This window comes from Chlamydotis macqueenii, chromosome 6 (assembly GCF_036417535.1).
Source record: "Chlamydotis macqueenii isolate bChlMac1 chromosome 6, bChlMac1.mat, whole genome shotgun sequence".
NCBI classification, from domain to species: domain Eukaryota; kingdom Metazoa; phylum Chordata; class Aves; order Otidiformes; family Otididae; genus Chlamydotis; species Chlamydotis macqueenii.
In genome coordinates this window covers 18,746,801-18,765,215 of record NC_141561.1, presented here as the reverse complement: position 1 = coordinate 18,765,215, position 18,415 = coordinate 18,746,801, and the positions used below count along the sequence as shown (strand labels likewise).

The following is an 18,415-nucleotide window of genomic DNA, read 5'->3' as shown; positions in this document are numbered from 1 at the left end:
AACAGTGAGTAATGTATGACTTATTTACTGGATAATTGTTTAGTTTTTATGAAATTGCATTTAGATGAAAAACATGGAAATCAGCTTTCTGGTTACTAAATTACTGAAGGAAATCTATATTGTAAACATTGAATCTGAGAGGAAAAACAAAAACTGCAGTAAGACTGCAGTGTAGGTTGCTATCATCTCAGATTGAATTTTTAAAGTGCTTTATAAATGCATTTGAAAACAATTTGAAAAATTATTTGAAAATAATGTATTTAATCTTTGACTCTTATTAACTCTGTTATTTAGTCCTCAGGTACTTGGAGAATAACACTGAATTGGAAAATTCATTGAAAGATATTCAGATGCCTTCAAAAAAAATTGACTCCATTAGTGTAGGTGGATACAGTAAGTTCAAAAACATGTTTTACCTTTCTTTCCCCCTTTCATGAAGTGCCTCAAGGTCTCCTGCATGACAGAAAAGATGGGTGTGGTGGGGATTATTGCGGTTATTCAGCACTTAGAGGCAAGACAAGATTATTTTTTTTCCAGACATCTCCAAACATTCTGGTTTGGGGTTTTTTTGTTGTTTCTTTTTTTTTTTTTTTCTGAAATCCCAAGATATTCTTCTCTAAAATATGCTTTTTTCCATAGTGTGATATCTTTAAGCCACTTCATCATGAAAGCATGACTCCTTTTTTCCTCAGTAATTACCTGAAAAAACAGAAGTCCTTAACACCACATAAAATGAATAAATAAATAAGAGGAATGGGGGGTGGGGGAACATAGTTAATAAGCACTGTTGAATTTAAATTAAATTATAAATTCAAGTAGATCTTAATTTTACACATTTAAGTCCCTTTGGGTTTGTGTTAGCAGGTTGGGACAGTGGAGTAGTTCAGTTACATGGACACAGAATCTAAATTGAAAGGCTTGCAAAATCATTTAGGCTACATTTCATCAAGATCACCTTTGACTTTTTGTAGGGGAATATTTGGATTGAATAGTTACATTCTTAAAAGCACGTTCATGCTGCAAAACTACATAAACCTCTGAACATGGACTAGAATGAAATGCTAGAAAGTGAACTGCTAATGCTTTGCTAGTGGTGCTCCTCTGAATTTGCACATCTGGGTACAGAAGCTTTCTTGGAATGCTCCTAGGCTGAGGAACATCAGTGGGAGGCCTGGTACCTGTCTAAACTGTTCTTGCTCCAGCCTTTGCTACTAGCTTTTCCTCTTCATGACAAACTTCCTCTTTATAAAATGAACGATTCTTAATGGAATTATATTTTACAAACTGTATTGAGTTCTGTCAGTCATTGTTAACTGTTCTTTTTGATGCCTCCCTCATTCCACTGTTATCTTATTTATATAGTAACTCTCTTTATCTTTGTGTTTTCTGTCTTTTCTTTCTGTCACATTTTTATTAGGGCTAAAGATGAAATCTTCCAGGCAAGATGGTGGTTTAAAGATGTTCTTCGTGCTATCAATTGTATATTCATCTTTTTATTCCTCTTTGTTCTTACTACTTCATCTCTTCAGGGCAAAAGTTTTTGGGTAAGGGGAATCTATTTTTAATGTCACAAATAGGAGAAGTAAATCCATTTATGTAGTCCTACTTCAAGTTCCATGCCTGCTCACAAATCAGTTATGTTATCAAAGAAGAAATCTGCTCCCGTGACTATACAGTACACAGGTGATGCAAAATATTAAAATTAATATTTTCGTGTGTTCAATTTAGATTGTTAATTTTTCAGTGTTCTGATGTCTTGCATATTCATACCTGGACAAATTTCTGTAAGACTTGTACTGTCTGTGGCTATTACTGCAGTACAGGCCATCAGCATTGCTTAATATTTCCTTTGCAGCATCAGTTCTTTTAAAATTCATGAGTGAAGAATCAAGCCAATTGGTTTGCAAAACTTACATGATGTGCATTTTAAAAGTTCAGGTAACTGTGAGCCAAGTTGGGTGGAAAGAGTAACATGGATAGAACTGGAATCAGTGTTGCTTGAGCAATAGTAGATATTTAGGTATGCTTCTGCGATGCTTTACAAATTGTCATGCATAGCCTATCTGGCAGGTTCAAAATATTTAAAATTTCTTTTTAGTCCTTGGAGACAAATATTTTTGAGCTAGTGTCAGATTTACCACTGTAGAGACTTCCAAGTTTTACATCTAAGCTTATAAAGTAGAATAATGTTATAAGATGGCATGTTGAGTCCCCAGATTTTATGATTATTACTGGAGGAATTCCAGTTCCAGACTTTCTGCTAACTTAGCTATAAAACATGGGAAAAAAAATAATATTAGATTAGCTAGGAACTTTTACCTGTATTAATTAGGACAATTCCAATGAAACTTTTGTTTTTAGGGGGTGACTCAAATGTGCTCTTGCATGAATTGCAGTGCATGTCAAATTATTTCACTGGAGAACTGACCTCAGTCAAACTCTTTTCACTTTTAGACCTGTGGTATCAAATGATATTGCCTCCCCATTTTGATTCATCAAAGAAGTACCCTCTGCTCCTTGATGTGTAAGTCTTCCAAGTTACATGGCAATGTTGTGTTAATAATCACTTTCATCTACTTCAAATGCTCTTAATAAGATTGGGAAACACAAAACTGGCATGTTTTCAAATTACTTCTTGAAGCAGTTTTAAGAGGGAATGAAAAAATGAGGTATATCCTAATTTCTGGTAGATTCCTGTACCGTAAGATGATGTAATGCTTAACAAGCACGTACTTTGTTCATGGCAGTGAGGCAGATACCTTCTGCATCTGACTTAAAAGTCAGGATGTTGGCGTTGGCATACCTTCTCTGCTCTCGGAGTTCATTACAAATAATATTCAATGAAATTACACTCCAGAATGAAACCTTGAATAAGCCACGTATCCTAAAGCTGAAAGAGTAAGTGTGATGTTCCATTTTCTCTGTGATATTTGACTGTCAGCTGGTGTTGGCAAACTGCATCCCGTGGTCAGGATTGCATTTGCTGGTTTTTTCATAAATTCAAGCCCATGAGCACGTGCTGTTTGGTCCATTCTTTGTCAGGCACTTCTGCTCACGCTGGTATGTTTTCTAACTGGATATTAGTGAAATTTAGCTATTCATTGAAATAGAAGTGTGAACCTTTTCCTCTCTTTACGAAAAGCTGACTCCACAAGGAACCTAGTCATTAATTATTAGATATATTGTTGTATAATGTAACTTAGTAGCACCGTAATACTTTTTGATATGCCTACTGAACGTTTTAATGAGCAGTCGGTGCTCTTTGCTGCTTAAGGCTTATTTTAGTTTTGATTCTGTTTTTATTGACTTAACTGGACCTTTGTCAGGATAATCTCTGCTTCATGCTGACCTTGATATCAGAAATTCCTTCGTAAGTGTCAGGATCCATAGTATATAGAAAGAAAGCTTGATATAAAGAATTCCTAAGAATTCATAGTTGTTTTTTCTTTGCTTTTAAAACTGGGAAAAATGGGTTATTAAGAGCCACTCTTGCATTTCTTACTCTGTGGCTAGAGAAGTATGCTGCAAACAGAATTTTACCATCCAGGCACTCAAGAGTGTGACTTCATAGTGCTCAAGTGCTTTAAAATAAAAAGTTATAATTACATAATTATAATTCCTTTTTCTCAGCCTAGTTTAGACTTGTAGGCAACACCAATGAAACACTAAAAATGCAGAAAAAGATCCTTTTAATTTTCCCAAATGGAGGCTATTTGTTGATTTCAGACTTAAACCAAATAAATGATGGGTACATTGAATGGAAATAGTTAGAGAGCATCGCTTTGAAACTCGAATGACTAGATACAGCAACACAAAAAAGAATTTTGTTTGGATTTCTGATAAGCTGCTTAAAGTCAAAATAATAAAAGTTTCTTGTTAGAGCAGAAAGCAATAAAACAAATCCAGTCTTTGGACTTCTTGATTAACAGCTGATGTGTTAAAAAAAGCATATTGCTTTTAGCGTCCAGGCAAAGCAGCAATTTGGAGTCAGTGATGCTTTTCTTGTTTGCTGAGTTTAATTTAAAAGTTTACTCTTCTTTAGTGGCTGAAAATTGTCAGCAATAATTGTATTTCAAATGCTTCACGCGAGAATATGTGGAGAGTAAATGCCTGAATTCTGTGGCACTTTTCACCCAGGTATGCAGGACCCTGCAGTCAGAAAGTAGATCATGCCTTCCGAATCAGCTGGGCTACTTACCTTGCAAGCACCGAGAAGATCATTGTGGCCAGCTTCGACGGCAGAGGAAGTGGATACCAAGGGGATGAAATTATGCATGCAATAAACCGAAGGCTGGGAACATATGAGGTGGAAGATCAGATAGCAGCAGCCAGGTGAGCTACAGTGAAAGGGTCAACATCTGCTGTGCTTATTGTATTGGGGGCGGGGGGAAGGTGGAGGTTTTGTCATCTTGAAGTTACTGGCCAAAATGTTAACTAAATTCTACATTAATTTTGTATGCTGAAGGGTGTCATTTATGGGACAACCATCACTTTATATTTAAAAAGAGAGGAGAGTTAATGCTGTAATAACAAATTTACCATATCCGTGGTTTTATAGAGATGATAGTTGCCACATTAGTAGAAGAGCATGCTACCATGGAACTTGGAGCTGGATGTTTTACTCCAAGCTTTTTGCAAGTTTCTGTTGTGACAGAGTTATTTGTATGAACTACTTAGCCTTTACATCATAGTTCATTTTCATCACTTGGTTTATGCTTGTAGAACCTCACTAAACCAAACTATCTCAGTATGAGTCTCTCAGAATCACAAAGAAGTGATCTTATGGGGTTTGCTTTTTGGAATTTCAAAATGTTAAGAAGTTTAAACAAGTAGCATTTCAGAATTTTATATTTTTTTTTAACCCTGACTGGATTCATGTGTTGGCCTGTCCCTTACTACTACAATTTGAATGTTTCTCCTCTGTAAAAAAAAAAAAAAAAAGAGGGAGGGAGGAGTGGGGGGAAAAAAAGAGGGGGGGAATTTAAAAAAAAAAAAAGGTGGGGCAGGTGATGAAATCTAACCTAATATGATACACATCAGTGAGTGTTGTTTGAGGGCTTTTACAGAGCATCGAGTTTTTGTCTTTTTACATGCATAGGTGTTTTTCTGAATTTCTTAAGACATATGCCTGAAGTATTGTATGTTTTTACATGCAATCACTGTGATAAAGTGGGAAATGCTAATTTGTACAATAGAAAGAGGCAGACGTGATAGAAAATAGGCACATGTATAATGGCAGATACCTGCAGTGTATTAAGCATTTAATTACTCTGTTTACTTCTAGACAATTTTCTGAAATGAGCTTTGTTGATAAGGACAGAATAGCTATTTGGGGTTGGGTAAGTACTCAAAGACGTTTGGCTCTCTGATTATTTAATTGTAACAACTATTTGTTGTGCTGCTGTGAGTGCGAGGTGCTGGAGTACATAGTGTGAGGCACCTCTGGGTCATGGCACAGTCCAATAACTGAACTGACGAAGTACATGTTACAAGTGCCTGTTTACCGTGTCCTTTTGTAAGTATTGAGGAGCCTTGGAAATGGAAATTAGGACTACTAGAGGGAATAGGAACAATTGAAAGAGGGATATTGCCAAGTTCCTGTGTGCAAGATGAAGCAATATTAAAAAATATATATATCCAAGTATATATTCACTGGTGCCTCTTTATCATAGTTGGATGGCTCTAATTTTTAAACAAGATGTAAAATTACACGTGAACCAGCTGTGTGGCATGGTTGTCGAGTTTTTACTAGCAGCCTGAAAATATCTAAATCTGCTATATTGTTTTGCTTGGCTATATCTTATTTCAGCAGTACTTCCAACCAGAGGCCAGATTTCTCTGACTTTGTGTCTTTAAAACCTGTCACAGTAGAGGGGAGCGTTTAATAGCATATGCATACCCCTTCACCTGCAAGGCGAAGTCTCTATGTAGCGTTAGTGGTATCTGTCCGATTCAAACTGAACATTTCTCTGTCCCAGGCTGCTGTTTCACTGCTTTTTCTGGTGTGATGGGCAGTTTTCTTGCTTGCTCTGTTTAAGCATACTATGTTTAAGTATATACAGGATTGTGTGCAGGATGGTGAATTAAATTGCTAGCTGAAATTTGGTTGCTGCTGGTGGCAAGCGCCAGTGAATAAATTGCTTGGTGGCAAGATGATGACAATGGTGCCTTTAATAGCTGTTCTTGTGGGGTAAACACCTCTGTGTTGTATGAAGTCAAATGTAGTAGTATCAACTTTAGGAGGAGGGAAATTCTTTTTACAGAGATGGAGGACTTAATGCATTCCGATCTTACTACTTGTAAGCCTTGGGATGAACAGCCGAAGAGCACTCCTTTTTGGAGCTAGGCTGGGGTTATCCATCCTGGGTGCTGAACCTGTGGGCAAACAGATTTCGTTTATCTCTTGAGTTTTCAGATTGTCAGTGTCTCATTGTTAGCCTGTCACTAGGTACATTAAGTTTGTTTGCCGTAAGTTCAGCGGTAATATCTTTACTGCGGCCAGGTCAGGCAACATATTTATACACGGGTTTAGTTACTAAGTACATGCATTACTTTGCTGATCTCATTGGGAGGACCTAAGTATTGAAGTTGGAGCAAGCAAACATTTAAGGGCTTTGAACAGGTCCGTTTGCCCGTAATCTGGTTTCAAGACAGGAATGGGATCTGAAAACTGCTATTCTTTTGAATGTGGATGGGCACATTTTCCTAAGTAGCCGCTTCAGACTCTAGTGAGGGCAGTCATTTGGGTGGTCAGTGACATTGTTTAGGTGTGTTGCTGCCTGGATGCTCAAGTGTGTCAGTTAGTTATCTGTGTATCAGGCTAGACTGCAAGTGAATTTTCTGTGCATAGCAAGGAGTGTGTTGCTGCACAGTTCCTCCCACAGACTCAGCACAAGATCCTTTGCTCCCCAGTCACAGTCTTATTCTTGACGCTTTGAAGGAGAGCTAGCAAGTGAGCTGCCGTAGGACTTGCTCTGAGGGAGTTAAAAATTTTCGGATGCCCTGGTGCAACTGCTCATCGGGTGCGTTGTGGGCCCAAGCTCTGCTTCCACCCACTTCCCCAGCACGGGAAGGGACACAGCGGTTCAGCAGGGTCTTGTTTCCTGTCTTTCGCTGCTGCCTATGGTGCTACCAAACACTGTCATCCTCAGCTGAGTCACAGTTCAGCAGCATTTGCGCCCCTTTTCCCCAGCAAGTTCTCATTCATCAGCGCCACAGCTGCCGTGCGCTGTTTGATGCCTGTTTCCCCACTGAGCAGGCTGGGTGAGATCTGACCCAAATTCAGAATGGAATTCATTAATACGAAAAACGCTGAGCCTATAAATGTCTGATGAACCATTTAGCAGATGGGCCCCATCCTTTTCTTTCTGACTAAAATAACAGCAATGTTTTCTTCTCAGTCTTATGGGGGATATGTGACCTCCATGGTGCTTGGCTCTGGAAGCGGCGTGTTCAAGTGTGGAATAGCGGTTGCCCCCGTGTCACGTTGGCAATATTATGGTATGTGATGGCTTCCTCGTTACAAGGATTCCCATATGTCTTGCAGTGCACATGCTGCAAAGTGTTGATTCATAGCGTGGAACTTTGATTATCTACTAGATGCCATGTAAATGCCACTTGGTCTGTTTTTATGAACTCATGGGTATTGCATTTCAGAATTAAATCAGTTCCCTAAATCTTTTTTCCCATTTTAAAAAGTCAGATCCACAATTCCAGGTAATCTCTTTAACATTTAATGAAGGCTAAATTATTGTAGTATTTGTAGTATTACTGTAATCTGTCTGTGTTTGCTTTTCAAAGCTACCATGTGTTCTGAGACCAGTATTGTGTGTCAGAAATCCATCGTGATTAGACACTGCTTCTTCAAAATGCTGCTTCACTTGTGAGAACGAGGCTTAATGTGAAGCTTGCATTGTGATTTACTCTCTAATTAACAGAATAGGATTTGAATTGCCTTCGGGTTTTTTTTTCCTTTTAGAGTGTAAAATTTGAATTTTATAAATCTAATTAATCTTAAGAATAGCTTGATGTGAGGGAAACCTGAATGAGTGGACAATCTGTGCGTGCTTCAAGCTTACAGTGTGTAAGGCTGTAGTTGCATGAGGCTATAAATACAGTTATAGGGGCCCTCCTCCCAGATTAAAAATTTAGACATAGTTACAAATATAATATGTGCTGGTACAACATGACCACATTTTGACATTTTTCTGGTTTGTATTTGTCCAAAAAACATTCAAAGGAAAGCTTTTCCTGATAAACCTCTGCTAAATAAGGTGTAATTTTTCCTTCTGCATCTAGAACAGAGGCTGTATAACAGCACGTTATGTGCTCTGGCTAATTGAACAGATCAAATCATGCTGCCAGGTATTAGCAGTAGTCCACTGGGGATGTAGGGATGTTTTCATAATGTTTCAGACATGAATATTACTGTATGGCAGGAAATGTTTTTTAAAATTAAGATCAGGATCTCTAAAATTCCATTTTTAGTTGATTAGATAAAGGAAGGACTTGTGCAGGCATGAATATTCAACATAAAAAAAACCCCAGGGTGACAATGCTGATGAGAAGTCAAATGGACATCAGAATATGGCAACAGACCATTGATTTGTATGGCTTAAAATAAAGCAGCCAATATGCAAAAAAAAAAAAAGTAATATGCTATCATGCTGAGAAATCTGTGGAAAACCAGAGGTACTTAATTTTAACTACATATAACATAGAGCCAAGCTGAGTACTAATCTACTGCTATAATTTTTTCTTTTACAGATTTTTAGTAGTAAACATTTAGATAAAATATGTAAGATTTTTTTTCAGATGCTACCCATTTACTGCAAGCTTTTCAGTAATTTTCTTAGGATTACTGAAAGAATAACAATAAGGTAACATTGACACAAAGTACTTTATTAATATTCAGCATTCAGGTGTCCATGGCAACAAGAATATTAAATATTCTGAATAATGATGGTTACCTACATGCCTCATTGTGGAAAACCTGTTTTTATCTTTTTTTTTTCTCCAATTTCCAGTATGTGTTCTTATTGTTTTTATCAATAGGCAAAATTTTGGGTAGAGAGACAGACTGAATATTAAGTAGCATATTCTGGTTTTGTTTTTTTTTTTTAATTACAGATTCAATATACACGGAGCGATACATGGGCCTTCCTACAGCAAGTGATAATCTGAACAACTATAATGTAAGAAAGAAGTCTCTTTCTTTTTAAGTGTGTTGTTTCTTTTCTAAACTACTCTATTTTTCTTCATAGAGACTAGTTCCTTCCCCATGGGAAGAAATGTTTCTTCTTTCCAGCTATAACTGTTGCATTGTGCTTTTAGAGGCTGTAGTCTCATGCGTTTGGATTTGCATGAGGCAGTTAATCCTTGCTGTATGGTGTGGGTTTTCTGTTGTTTGTTTGGTGTGTTGGGTTTTTTTACATTCAGTTCCATTTGGCTACTTTGCAGATTGTAAAACAAGCTGTAAAAACTGTTTTATTTTAATCACCAAGAAACAAATTTGTTTTAAAATTTAATATGCTCGTGGGCAAACTATGCTTTAACTTAACATTTCCACCAAAACAAATGTACTCCAGTGCTTTCTGAAATACAATTTTATGAAAAATGGAAATTATGTGAACTTACTTGCTTTAGGAATCTGCAAGCTTTTTTCAGGGAAAGCAAAATCTCCTAAAGATTAGGGAACTTTGACGGGTAGACAAGTCTGTCTGTACTGTGATCATAGCAAACAAATTGCAGAACAACTGAGAGCCAGCAGTGTCGGGGCTGGAATCTTGGCCCCATCTCCATGAACACGGAGTGTCCAAGGTTTGGTCTAAAATGACTAATGTTTGCCTAGAAGTGAAGGAATTCCCAGGTGTTCCATGGGAGCAAAATACCTGTGGACTACTTGTCCTTGCTATGGCATGATTAATTGTTTGACTTCCTATTCTGTGTGCCAGCGGCTTTTTGTTGCATTAGAGGTTTTTGAAGTCACAGGTAGTGAGGTGTAGGGCAAAGCAGCCCAAGCTTTTTGTAAGGTTTTGTTAAGTTTCAGATGTGGGTGGAAAGCCAGTGGCTGTTGGACAACTGAGGGATCTGAGCCCTGGTTACTGGGATGTTTCACAGAGGTGCTCAGCCATAATGATGCTGGAACCAAACATGGGTGTACAGGAAAAGTGATGGGGTATTTGTTTTAGGGCTCTCTGTAAATAGGCTAGAAGACAGTTTAACACTGATTGTGTCTTTATGCATTAAAAAAAAAAAAAGTGTCATGGGGGATAGAAGAGGATGGAGGTTCTTGCATTGATTTAGAAGTACGGTAAAACATATACATATATGGACTGAAACGTCTGTTTTGACATATCTCTAGTTTTGTCAACTGCTATATCAGACTTTCTGGTAAAACTGAGGACAATTGGAAGGGGACTGCTGGAAGACTTGGTACTGCATCTGCCTCTTCTAATCAGCAAGCTGCTCAGCCCACCGGCACTGACCAGCAGCCTGCAGCCGCCTGCCTGCCTTTTCCCAAATGTGTTTCTTTAAGGCAGTGGGAACAGTAGGAGGTCTGCGAGGTAGCAGTGTAAATAGAAGTTACTGTCGTCGTGCAGAACGAACGTTAACGCTCTGGGTGCACAAAGTCATTCAGCTGCTTCACGGCACAGATGGCAACAGAGGACTGTTTAATCCTTTCAAGCCAGGAGTCGGATTTTCTTGGCATAGTATCCATTGCTGGCAATGGCCACGTTGAAACTGCCAGTACCAAAGAGCTAAAGGTTTCAAACGTGTTACTCAGAGGACTAATTGGGGAGAATGGTGGCTAGATGGAGGAGGGGTAATTGCACAGATCAGATTGTCACACTTCACTGCTGCTTCTAGAGATAGGAAAATGGAACTGAAGTCCTTATTATTAAAAGCCCCACATAATGTATTATTTGGAATTTACTTTTCCACACCAACCTGGGGTGGGGGGATGGGGTTGGTTAGCTCAAGAAGTCAGTTTGTGGCTTTTCATGGAGCATGAATGGAAGGGTTGTGGGATTTCGTTGTTGCTGAAGACCCCTACTGACTTCAGCCCAGCATGTTCCTGGTTTACAGCCCCTCTCTTCAATGTCCCAGTCCCAACAGCCAGCCTCCTGGCCCCTGTCGCTGATGAGAGCTGTTTTCTGAACTGAATGTTTTTTTACCAAGGAAAAAGCAAAATGTACTGAAAGCTCTCCTAGCTGAAGCTGTTAAAGCATTTTTGAACTGTTAACTTTGTACTGTCAGGTTTGTGTGCTGCATCGTATATTCTCCATCCTACTGCATCCGCTATAAAGCTGGCTTGAAAAGTGAAAGGTTGCTTAAAAATCTGTACTGTGTGCCCCAGTTTAAAAGAAATGGGACTGTGTACATGCCTGCTTGGAGACAACGCATGCTGCTAGGCGCCTTCCTAATGCACAGAGTATTATTGACTGAATATATAGTCCCAAGAAACTCTTGTGGCAAGAGGAGTACACCCTACCTTTGTATTACTGCGACACCAGGTTTCACATTTATTGAAGGAGGAGAATCTGACATGTTAAATACTCTGCTTCAACAGTCAAGTCTGAGGGGATGGCTGACACTCCTCTAAGCGGGCTAATTAGGTGTGATCGGTGCCTTTTAAGGTAGTTGTGAACTGTTAAAAAGTAGAGCTTCGTAAAAGAAAGGAGCAAGCATGAGTGGAGCTCCCAATATAATTGTGTAGGGATCCTAGGCGGAATGGCAGACAGAGTTGTCATCTGCCCGGGAAGAAACGTCCCTGATGTAAAAGACTTAAGACTAAATCAGGGCAGACCTCTAGAGGTCAGCTGCAGCAGACATGTAAAGCATACCAAAGAGACTGTTCAACTTGTGAGAAGATTATTTTGCAGTTCACTCTGAATTTGATATGCTTTTGGCAAGTGTTTCAAACAGTCATAGATTTGGCAATCTTTTTCTAGCAGATTTGAAATGTTCAGTCCTTAAGAACTGCTGCATCATTAGGTTATGCAAAACAGGGTACAATTTTGTAAATATGCCATCTTGTACTGATTTGACATTTGTTCTATTATCTGAGAATATGCTAAAGGGAGAGAGACCTTCAGATTCAGCCAAACCTTAACTTGTTTGTGGAGTGCTGATAAAATGTTGACTGCTGTGTGATCTTTAGAAAAGCCAGTTACACTCAGCAGGGCCCAGTTCTCAGCACTTGTACACGTTCCCTTCTCAGAACCATTGTCCCGGCAGTGTAACTGTGAAACAGAAGGGTGAATGTCATTGTATTTATTTGCTGTCCACTTAAGGTTTGTTCAGCTGATGCAGCTGTTGCTTTGTGCTGTAATGTGCTTAACTTCAGATTGCTCCCTGTCTTGCAGCCGCCTTCTTTGGTAGAAGTTTTGTGTCCTAAAAGCACGTTTTAGGGAAGGGACTCTTCATGTAAATATGGGTACAGCAAGTGAGATCATCACCTTCTTTCTGAAGTATTTTACAAATAGCTATATTTTGGGGAACATAGTAACATCCTTTTTCTAAAACTGCTTTTGGAAAGTAGAGTTCTCAGAACTGTAGCTCAGGTCAGGCTTCCACTTGCAGAAGGGTTTGTCCCTTAAACCAGCACTGATCTGCTGGAAGAAAGCTTATAAAGGCAGTCTGTGAAGTTTCCCTCTGTACGTGTGGAAAATGAGGCAGTCAAAGGATATTGCTTGGTTCCTTTTCTTTTGTCTCTCTTTTATTACTGGGCCATTACTTTCTGCATCGTTCTTTTGGTTGGCTGCTGTACCGGTGCTCCTCACTGAATCAAAGTCCTTGCTCCAGATTTTGGCACTCATACCTATCTGTTCTTACTCAATGCTACCAACTTGTTTCAAGGGATAGTATTATGCTTCCAGTGCGCATGGATTTCCATGTATTAGATGGGATTTCTGATGCTCTGCAGCCTTTCACTATCAAAAGAGGGCAATTGCAATGTTATGGATTGGAGTGGGGTGTTTTTTTTTTTTTCTGCTGAACTTGTTTTTTAAATTTGGCTGAATAACTACAAAGAACACATTTCACTTATGAGAGGGTTGTGGTATGCTGTTCTGCCATGACAAAAAGAATTTAATATTTATGCTTGCTTTAAAGAGTCAGGAGTGTACAGAAGACATAAGGAAATTAGAACAGTTCTGGGTGTTGGTACTAAATGTATTTGATTTTTCTGGAAGTACTAAATGCAAATCCCTGTGCAAGAATACAGCCTTAGTACAAGGTGGGGGCAGCAAAAAAAAAAAAAAACACCCCAAACACCGCATTCTTTTGTTCCTAATTTTTTTCCTATATTTTCCTTGCCATAGTGGCTTTTAAGTTGTTGGAATATAGAGAAGACTTCCGTGGGGATTCAGTAATTTCCAGCAGAGAACCTCTGTGATGTTGCTAATAGAAGAAAATTTATTTTGACACATCTTTGCCCCATTATGCTGGTGTCTTACCAAGCCTAAAACATCTTGTCTCTTGTCCCTTTTCTTCTTCCCACTCTCATGGCAGAGCACTATCCTATTCCTTTTCCTTGCCCAAATTAAAATTACCTGCAATCCTAACTTTCCTCATTCTTTAGTACCTAGTTACAGTAGCAAATCTGGTGGTTAGTATGTTCTAGGGAATATGTTGTTACTGTGTTTAAGTTTCTTGATTAATCTTTGTTGATTTATCTTTTTTTTTTCCCCAATCACAATATCGTGTTTCAATTCCCAAAATGTAGCTTGACTTCTATTTATAATTTGGTCGAGTGTTTTTTTTTTTTCCTTCAGGGATTTCTCCATCATATTTGGGGGAGAGCATTGTTTTGAATTTGTCAGCCATTTTTACTTGAGAGATTAAATACTAGCTCTGTTGACTTGCCTACAGGTAAACTGGTGTACATTTTGTGGGGAAGATAACACATGTAGTGTCTGCAATATTTACTCGCTATCATAGGGTGCACTGTTGCCATGGCAACATTTTTTAACTTGTCTCAGTTGCACAGGAAACCTATGGCAAGTGGCGTGCTGCAGGCTAACACCACATTAGCAATGCATTAAATGTGCATCTCACGCGCAAAACTCTTCCCCTCTGGAATTGCCTGTTACTCTGCAGGCATAACCCTTGGTAATAATTGCACACCAGTGCAGAATGGCTTGAGTGTGAGCACAGTGCTGTTGGATATGTGAACGTGCTGCTTGGGGGTGCAGGGAGGGGGGGAAGGGAGCAGGGGTGGTTTTTATCTGAAGGACCTCAGACTGTGTCAGCAGGAATCAAAGTCAGTTGGTAGCAAATCATCTTCTAATAAATAGCACCTTTTTTCTTTTTCTTTTTTCTTTTCTTTAATTTCAGAGTTCAACAGTAATGGCCAGAGCTGAAAAATTCAAGGAAGTTGAATATCTCCTTATTCATGGAACAGCAGATGGTGAGTTGCAGTTAATTAGACATTTTAGTATTACAGACAGGTTTGCAATTCTACTACTGACAAAACAAAAGCATGAAGGGGCAAGGCTGTTACATTTATGTCAATAAAATAATACTGCTTTCTGCAACTCATCTGTGTTTCAGTCAGTAGTGCTGGGGAGTCTTCTGTGTTCATTGTTTTGCTTTTCCCCCAGAGTAGTACAGCAGCAATTTTTTGTTTACCTTTTTTCTCTTTTTCTTCTACTTTTCAGATAATGTTCACTTTCAGCAAGCAGCGCAGATTTCCAAAGCTCTTGTTGATGCTGAAGTGGATTTTCAGGCAATGGTATGGCTCTGTTTTGTTTATCATCATACAAACAGATTTGTATTATGAGAATAATAGCAAAGACTCCCTGTTAGGTGTAAATCAGTTGCCATCTTAAATGAAAGTTCATGTACTTGCATTTCATGTTCAGTAACTGAAATTTTAATGTAATGCACCCATGTATCTTCTGTACAAGAAAAAATGAAAAGTAACTCCTTTTCCTATTTGACCCTGTTTACCTAATCTTTCAATTGGTAATTTTTTTTTATGTTCTCAGATAAAAACAGCCAAGCCAGTCCCAATCTTTACATATTCCCAAAGTCCAATGACTAGTATCTTACAGAGAAGATATAAGGAAAGGTCCTGGTAACTTCAGCTAAGTCCAAGATGACCTGTCTATGGTGTTTGGTGTTTCTCTACTGAACTTGCAAAAGAAGTAGTTATTTGCCCCTTCTTATGCTGTACATGGAAACTCTCAGACTAAGGTGCAAGCTGTCCCTTTCCTACCTTCTCCCAGCCCTGGGGGAGCAGTGCTGAAAAGGATAAAGTTTAGAAGGGAGCCAGATGCACCAGCTCATGGTTGTCCTTCAGCCAAACTTGCAGGGTTTATAAGGTGCAGAGATCAGGCACCACTCCAAACTGAGGAGCTGCATCCACCCTCCATGTGGACAAGCCATGTATTCATTTGTGTACTTTCAGCATGAATAGATGGTGTATTCCACACACAAAGCAGGGACAAAAGTATCATAGCAGCTTCCTACCATGATGTCTTTGCCTCTGTGCTGAATGAGCCTCATGCTGGGATAATTTTAAATCGCTACTCATGTTTTTGTCTGTCATGTTTGATTTATAGCATTTAGATGTAGCTAGGACTAATATTCTCTGTATTTTTTTCTTTCCCACAGTGGTATACTGACAAAGACCATGCCATCACCGGTCAAGCACATAAACATATTTATACCCACATGAGCCATTTCATAAAGCAATGTTTCTCACTGCCCTAGCACCAGCAGTTTGGTTCTTAGTGATCGTACTTCTCCAGAATACTCTCTAGCTAATCGTACACTGAGCCAGTATAAACTTTTATGAATCAAGATGAGACAAAGGTCAGCTCTTGGGATAGCTGAGTAAACAATGAAATGCTAATCTTTATAATGATTGCTGTTGCCAAGCAACTATTGCATTTTTATTGATTGTGTTGAATCAGGTCTTAACAGCAGTAGAATGTAGGTATGTTGCAGACTTCTACAAAACATGGTACTTGCTTGAATCAGCACCTTTTGCTATTTCAGTCTAAAAGAGACACAGTCCAGTTTCTAGATTGGGATAGTGAATGATGAAAATGTCACAGAGGAACCAATGTGGCGGGGCAGTTAAGTAAAACTAATACTGTTTCCAACAACAACAACAAAAAATTAACACTGTGATCATTTCTGTGAAAATATTGATAGAACTTTAAACAGATTCTACAGAAATTACTTACTTAATGCTTAATCAATTACTATTTTAGAGTATCAGGAATACTGCACTGTTAATATTTTATATGCAGAGTGAAATACTTTGTTTACTTAATTTCTGTGAGTTGTTAGTATTTTCTCTGCAATCATCTCTTGAATTGCGGTTGAAGAAGTCTTGCAAGGCAAGCTGTAATCAATCAGCTTTCACCAAAGATTTCTGAATGATACCTACTCAAAACAATGGCACTGAATTTCTTTGTTTCCTATCACAGTACTGTGATTTTTGCTTACTTTATAGTCAAAAAGGCTGCTACTGTGGGAGACTGCACTGGTAAAGTCTTACCTGGGAACTCTAGCAGTCCAGCATTGTTTCTCTATGGGACAGAATTTTGTATTTTTTTTTTTTAAGATGTTTTGTATTTACTGACGAATAGGATCTATTCCTTGCACTCAAACATATCACAATGCAAACTAGCAGTCACTTAAAGCAAGGGCTGGACTGTAGCTCTCATGTTAACATGCTGGTTAGCAAACCTGCTTTTCCTTGCAGCCTACCAGTAGACTTCTGCTTTATCTGTCTTCAGCGCTCCAGGTAGGCTTCACTGTCTGAAGATTAGTTTTCTTAATTCCATGTAGATAGAAAAGATGCAACCCACCTTTACTGCAAACTATGCTGCTTTAAAATAATAAAGATATTAAGTAAGTTATGAAAGGAGGTGTAGTCTGTATCATTGAAACTGTTACTAAAGAAGTGATCTCCTAGAATTTTACCAAAAATCCATTGATTTTGAGACACTTACTTACTTATGACGAAATTTCTGCTTTTGTTTAATGGTATCACGTACTGGAGTGTGACATAATTGTCTAACACTTCACTTAACTTCTTGATATTACATGCCAGCATGTGATTATGTATGTATTATGGGTTCTTAGTGACATTAGGTGTGAATGCAGAAGTACTCATACAGCCAGATAAAGCATGGGGGAGAGGGGCGAGAATGTCGAGGCAGTTTGTACAGCTTGTCCTTAAATGAGAAAAAGAATGAGACCTGAGGTGGAAAATAAGATTTTGGTTAAGGAAAGGAAAAAAAACTCCTTGCTTTACAAAGTAAGGTGTTTTTTGGGGGGAAACAAAATGGAGATGAATATTAGAAATATAATCCTGGGCTCAATTTATGAGTGGTTCTAATGTACACTGGCACCACTGTTGATGTTCTGTAGGATACAGGCTGTCAGTTGTCTGCAAGAGATTACAGTATCCATGTCTATGATTGTTTTGACTCAAAGGAAAGAAACATGAATCAGTATGAAGGCAGATGACAGCAATGCAGGTATGTTATAAAAGAGATGATTAGCATTATGAAATAATGCAGGCACTAGGAGAATAGAGCTGCCTCAGGGACCTGACAGCTTACTTGAAATGTGTGAGCACAGGTAGGTACCTACAGCTGAGGCCACAGAAGAAACTAATTTCATTAATGTACAAAGCCAACAGTAGGAAGCAGTTGTGCCTGAAGTAATTCCACATGCTAGAGTTAGGCACTCAGTAATCACCTTTTTTTTCTCTGTATTTTTTCCATGTCAAATTGATACTTAAGTTTGTTGTACCATACACTTTGTGTAAAATCCTAACAGAAGGAGCTGAAGCCTGAGGTGTCACTGTTACAGTTCTGCAGCTGTGAGGCTTCCAATCTTTGGTTTAGAACTTGGTAAAGAATCTCAAAGGAGTTTAATAAAATGGAGTCAATACTTTAGGTATTGGTGTTTGGCAGTAGTACTAGGTTTTAAGGCCTAAAAGTTTTTTAGTAGCAGAAGTTTAGGGTCCTGAGACTAACAGAAGCTTCCGCAACAGGCGGCAGGCTAAGCTGGCGTTCAGTGATCAGACACTTGAAATATTGTGGCATTGAGGAATTCTAAATTGTATGACCTTACCTATTGATCTGTACAAAGACTCAACTACTGCTGCCTGGTCCACATCATCTCTCCCAAGAGCAAGGAGAACCAACTCCTGACCAGTAAATCAGAATTTCATTCCCACTCTCTTCTGGGAACAGGCCAGTTATGTGCCATCACCGACAGCACACTTACTATTAGAGTCAGACAAAGTACAGCGCCATCAACTACACCCAGCAAGCCACCACTGATAGCATTGCATGTTTCAGTGAGATTCCACTTGGAAATGGAGCAGCACTGGCCTCTATAATTCATAGATTTGTGAAGCATATTCAAGTGTCAAGTAGAC

At 38.7% G+C, this 18,415-nt stretch overlaps 1 protein-coding gene across 1 annotated transcript in view; it reads left to right on the top strand.

Moving 5' to 3' along the window:
• DPP4 (dipeptidyl peptidase 4) overlaps positions 1-16,879 on the top strand; it is a 40,552-nt gene extending 23,673 nt beyond the window's left edge. The window contains exons 18-26 of the mRNA XM_086751056.1: positions 295-393; positions 2,455-2,524; positions 4,138-4,332; positions 5,285-5,339; positions 7,401-7,500; positions 9,130-9,194; positions 14,341-14,413; positions 14,664-14,737; positions 15,622-16,879. Of these exons, the coding sequence (XP_086607182.1) occupies positions 295-393; positions 2,455-2,524; positions 4,138-4,332; positions 5,285-5,339; positions 7,401-7,500; positions 9,130-9,194; positions 14,341-14,413; positions 14,664-14,737; positions 15,622-15,720 (830 nt within the window). The 3' untranslated portion in view covers positions 15,721-16,879. The remainder of the gene's footprint in view (positions 1-294; positions 394-2,454; positions 2,525-4,137; positions 4,333-5,284; positions 5,340-7,400; positions 7,501-9,129; positions 9,195-14,340; positions 14,414-14,663; positions 14,738-15,621) is intronic.
• Positions 16,880-18,415: the final 1,536 nt, after the last annotated feature.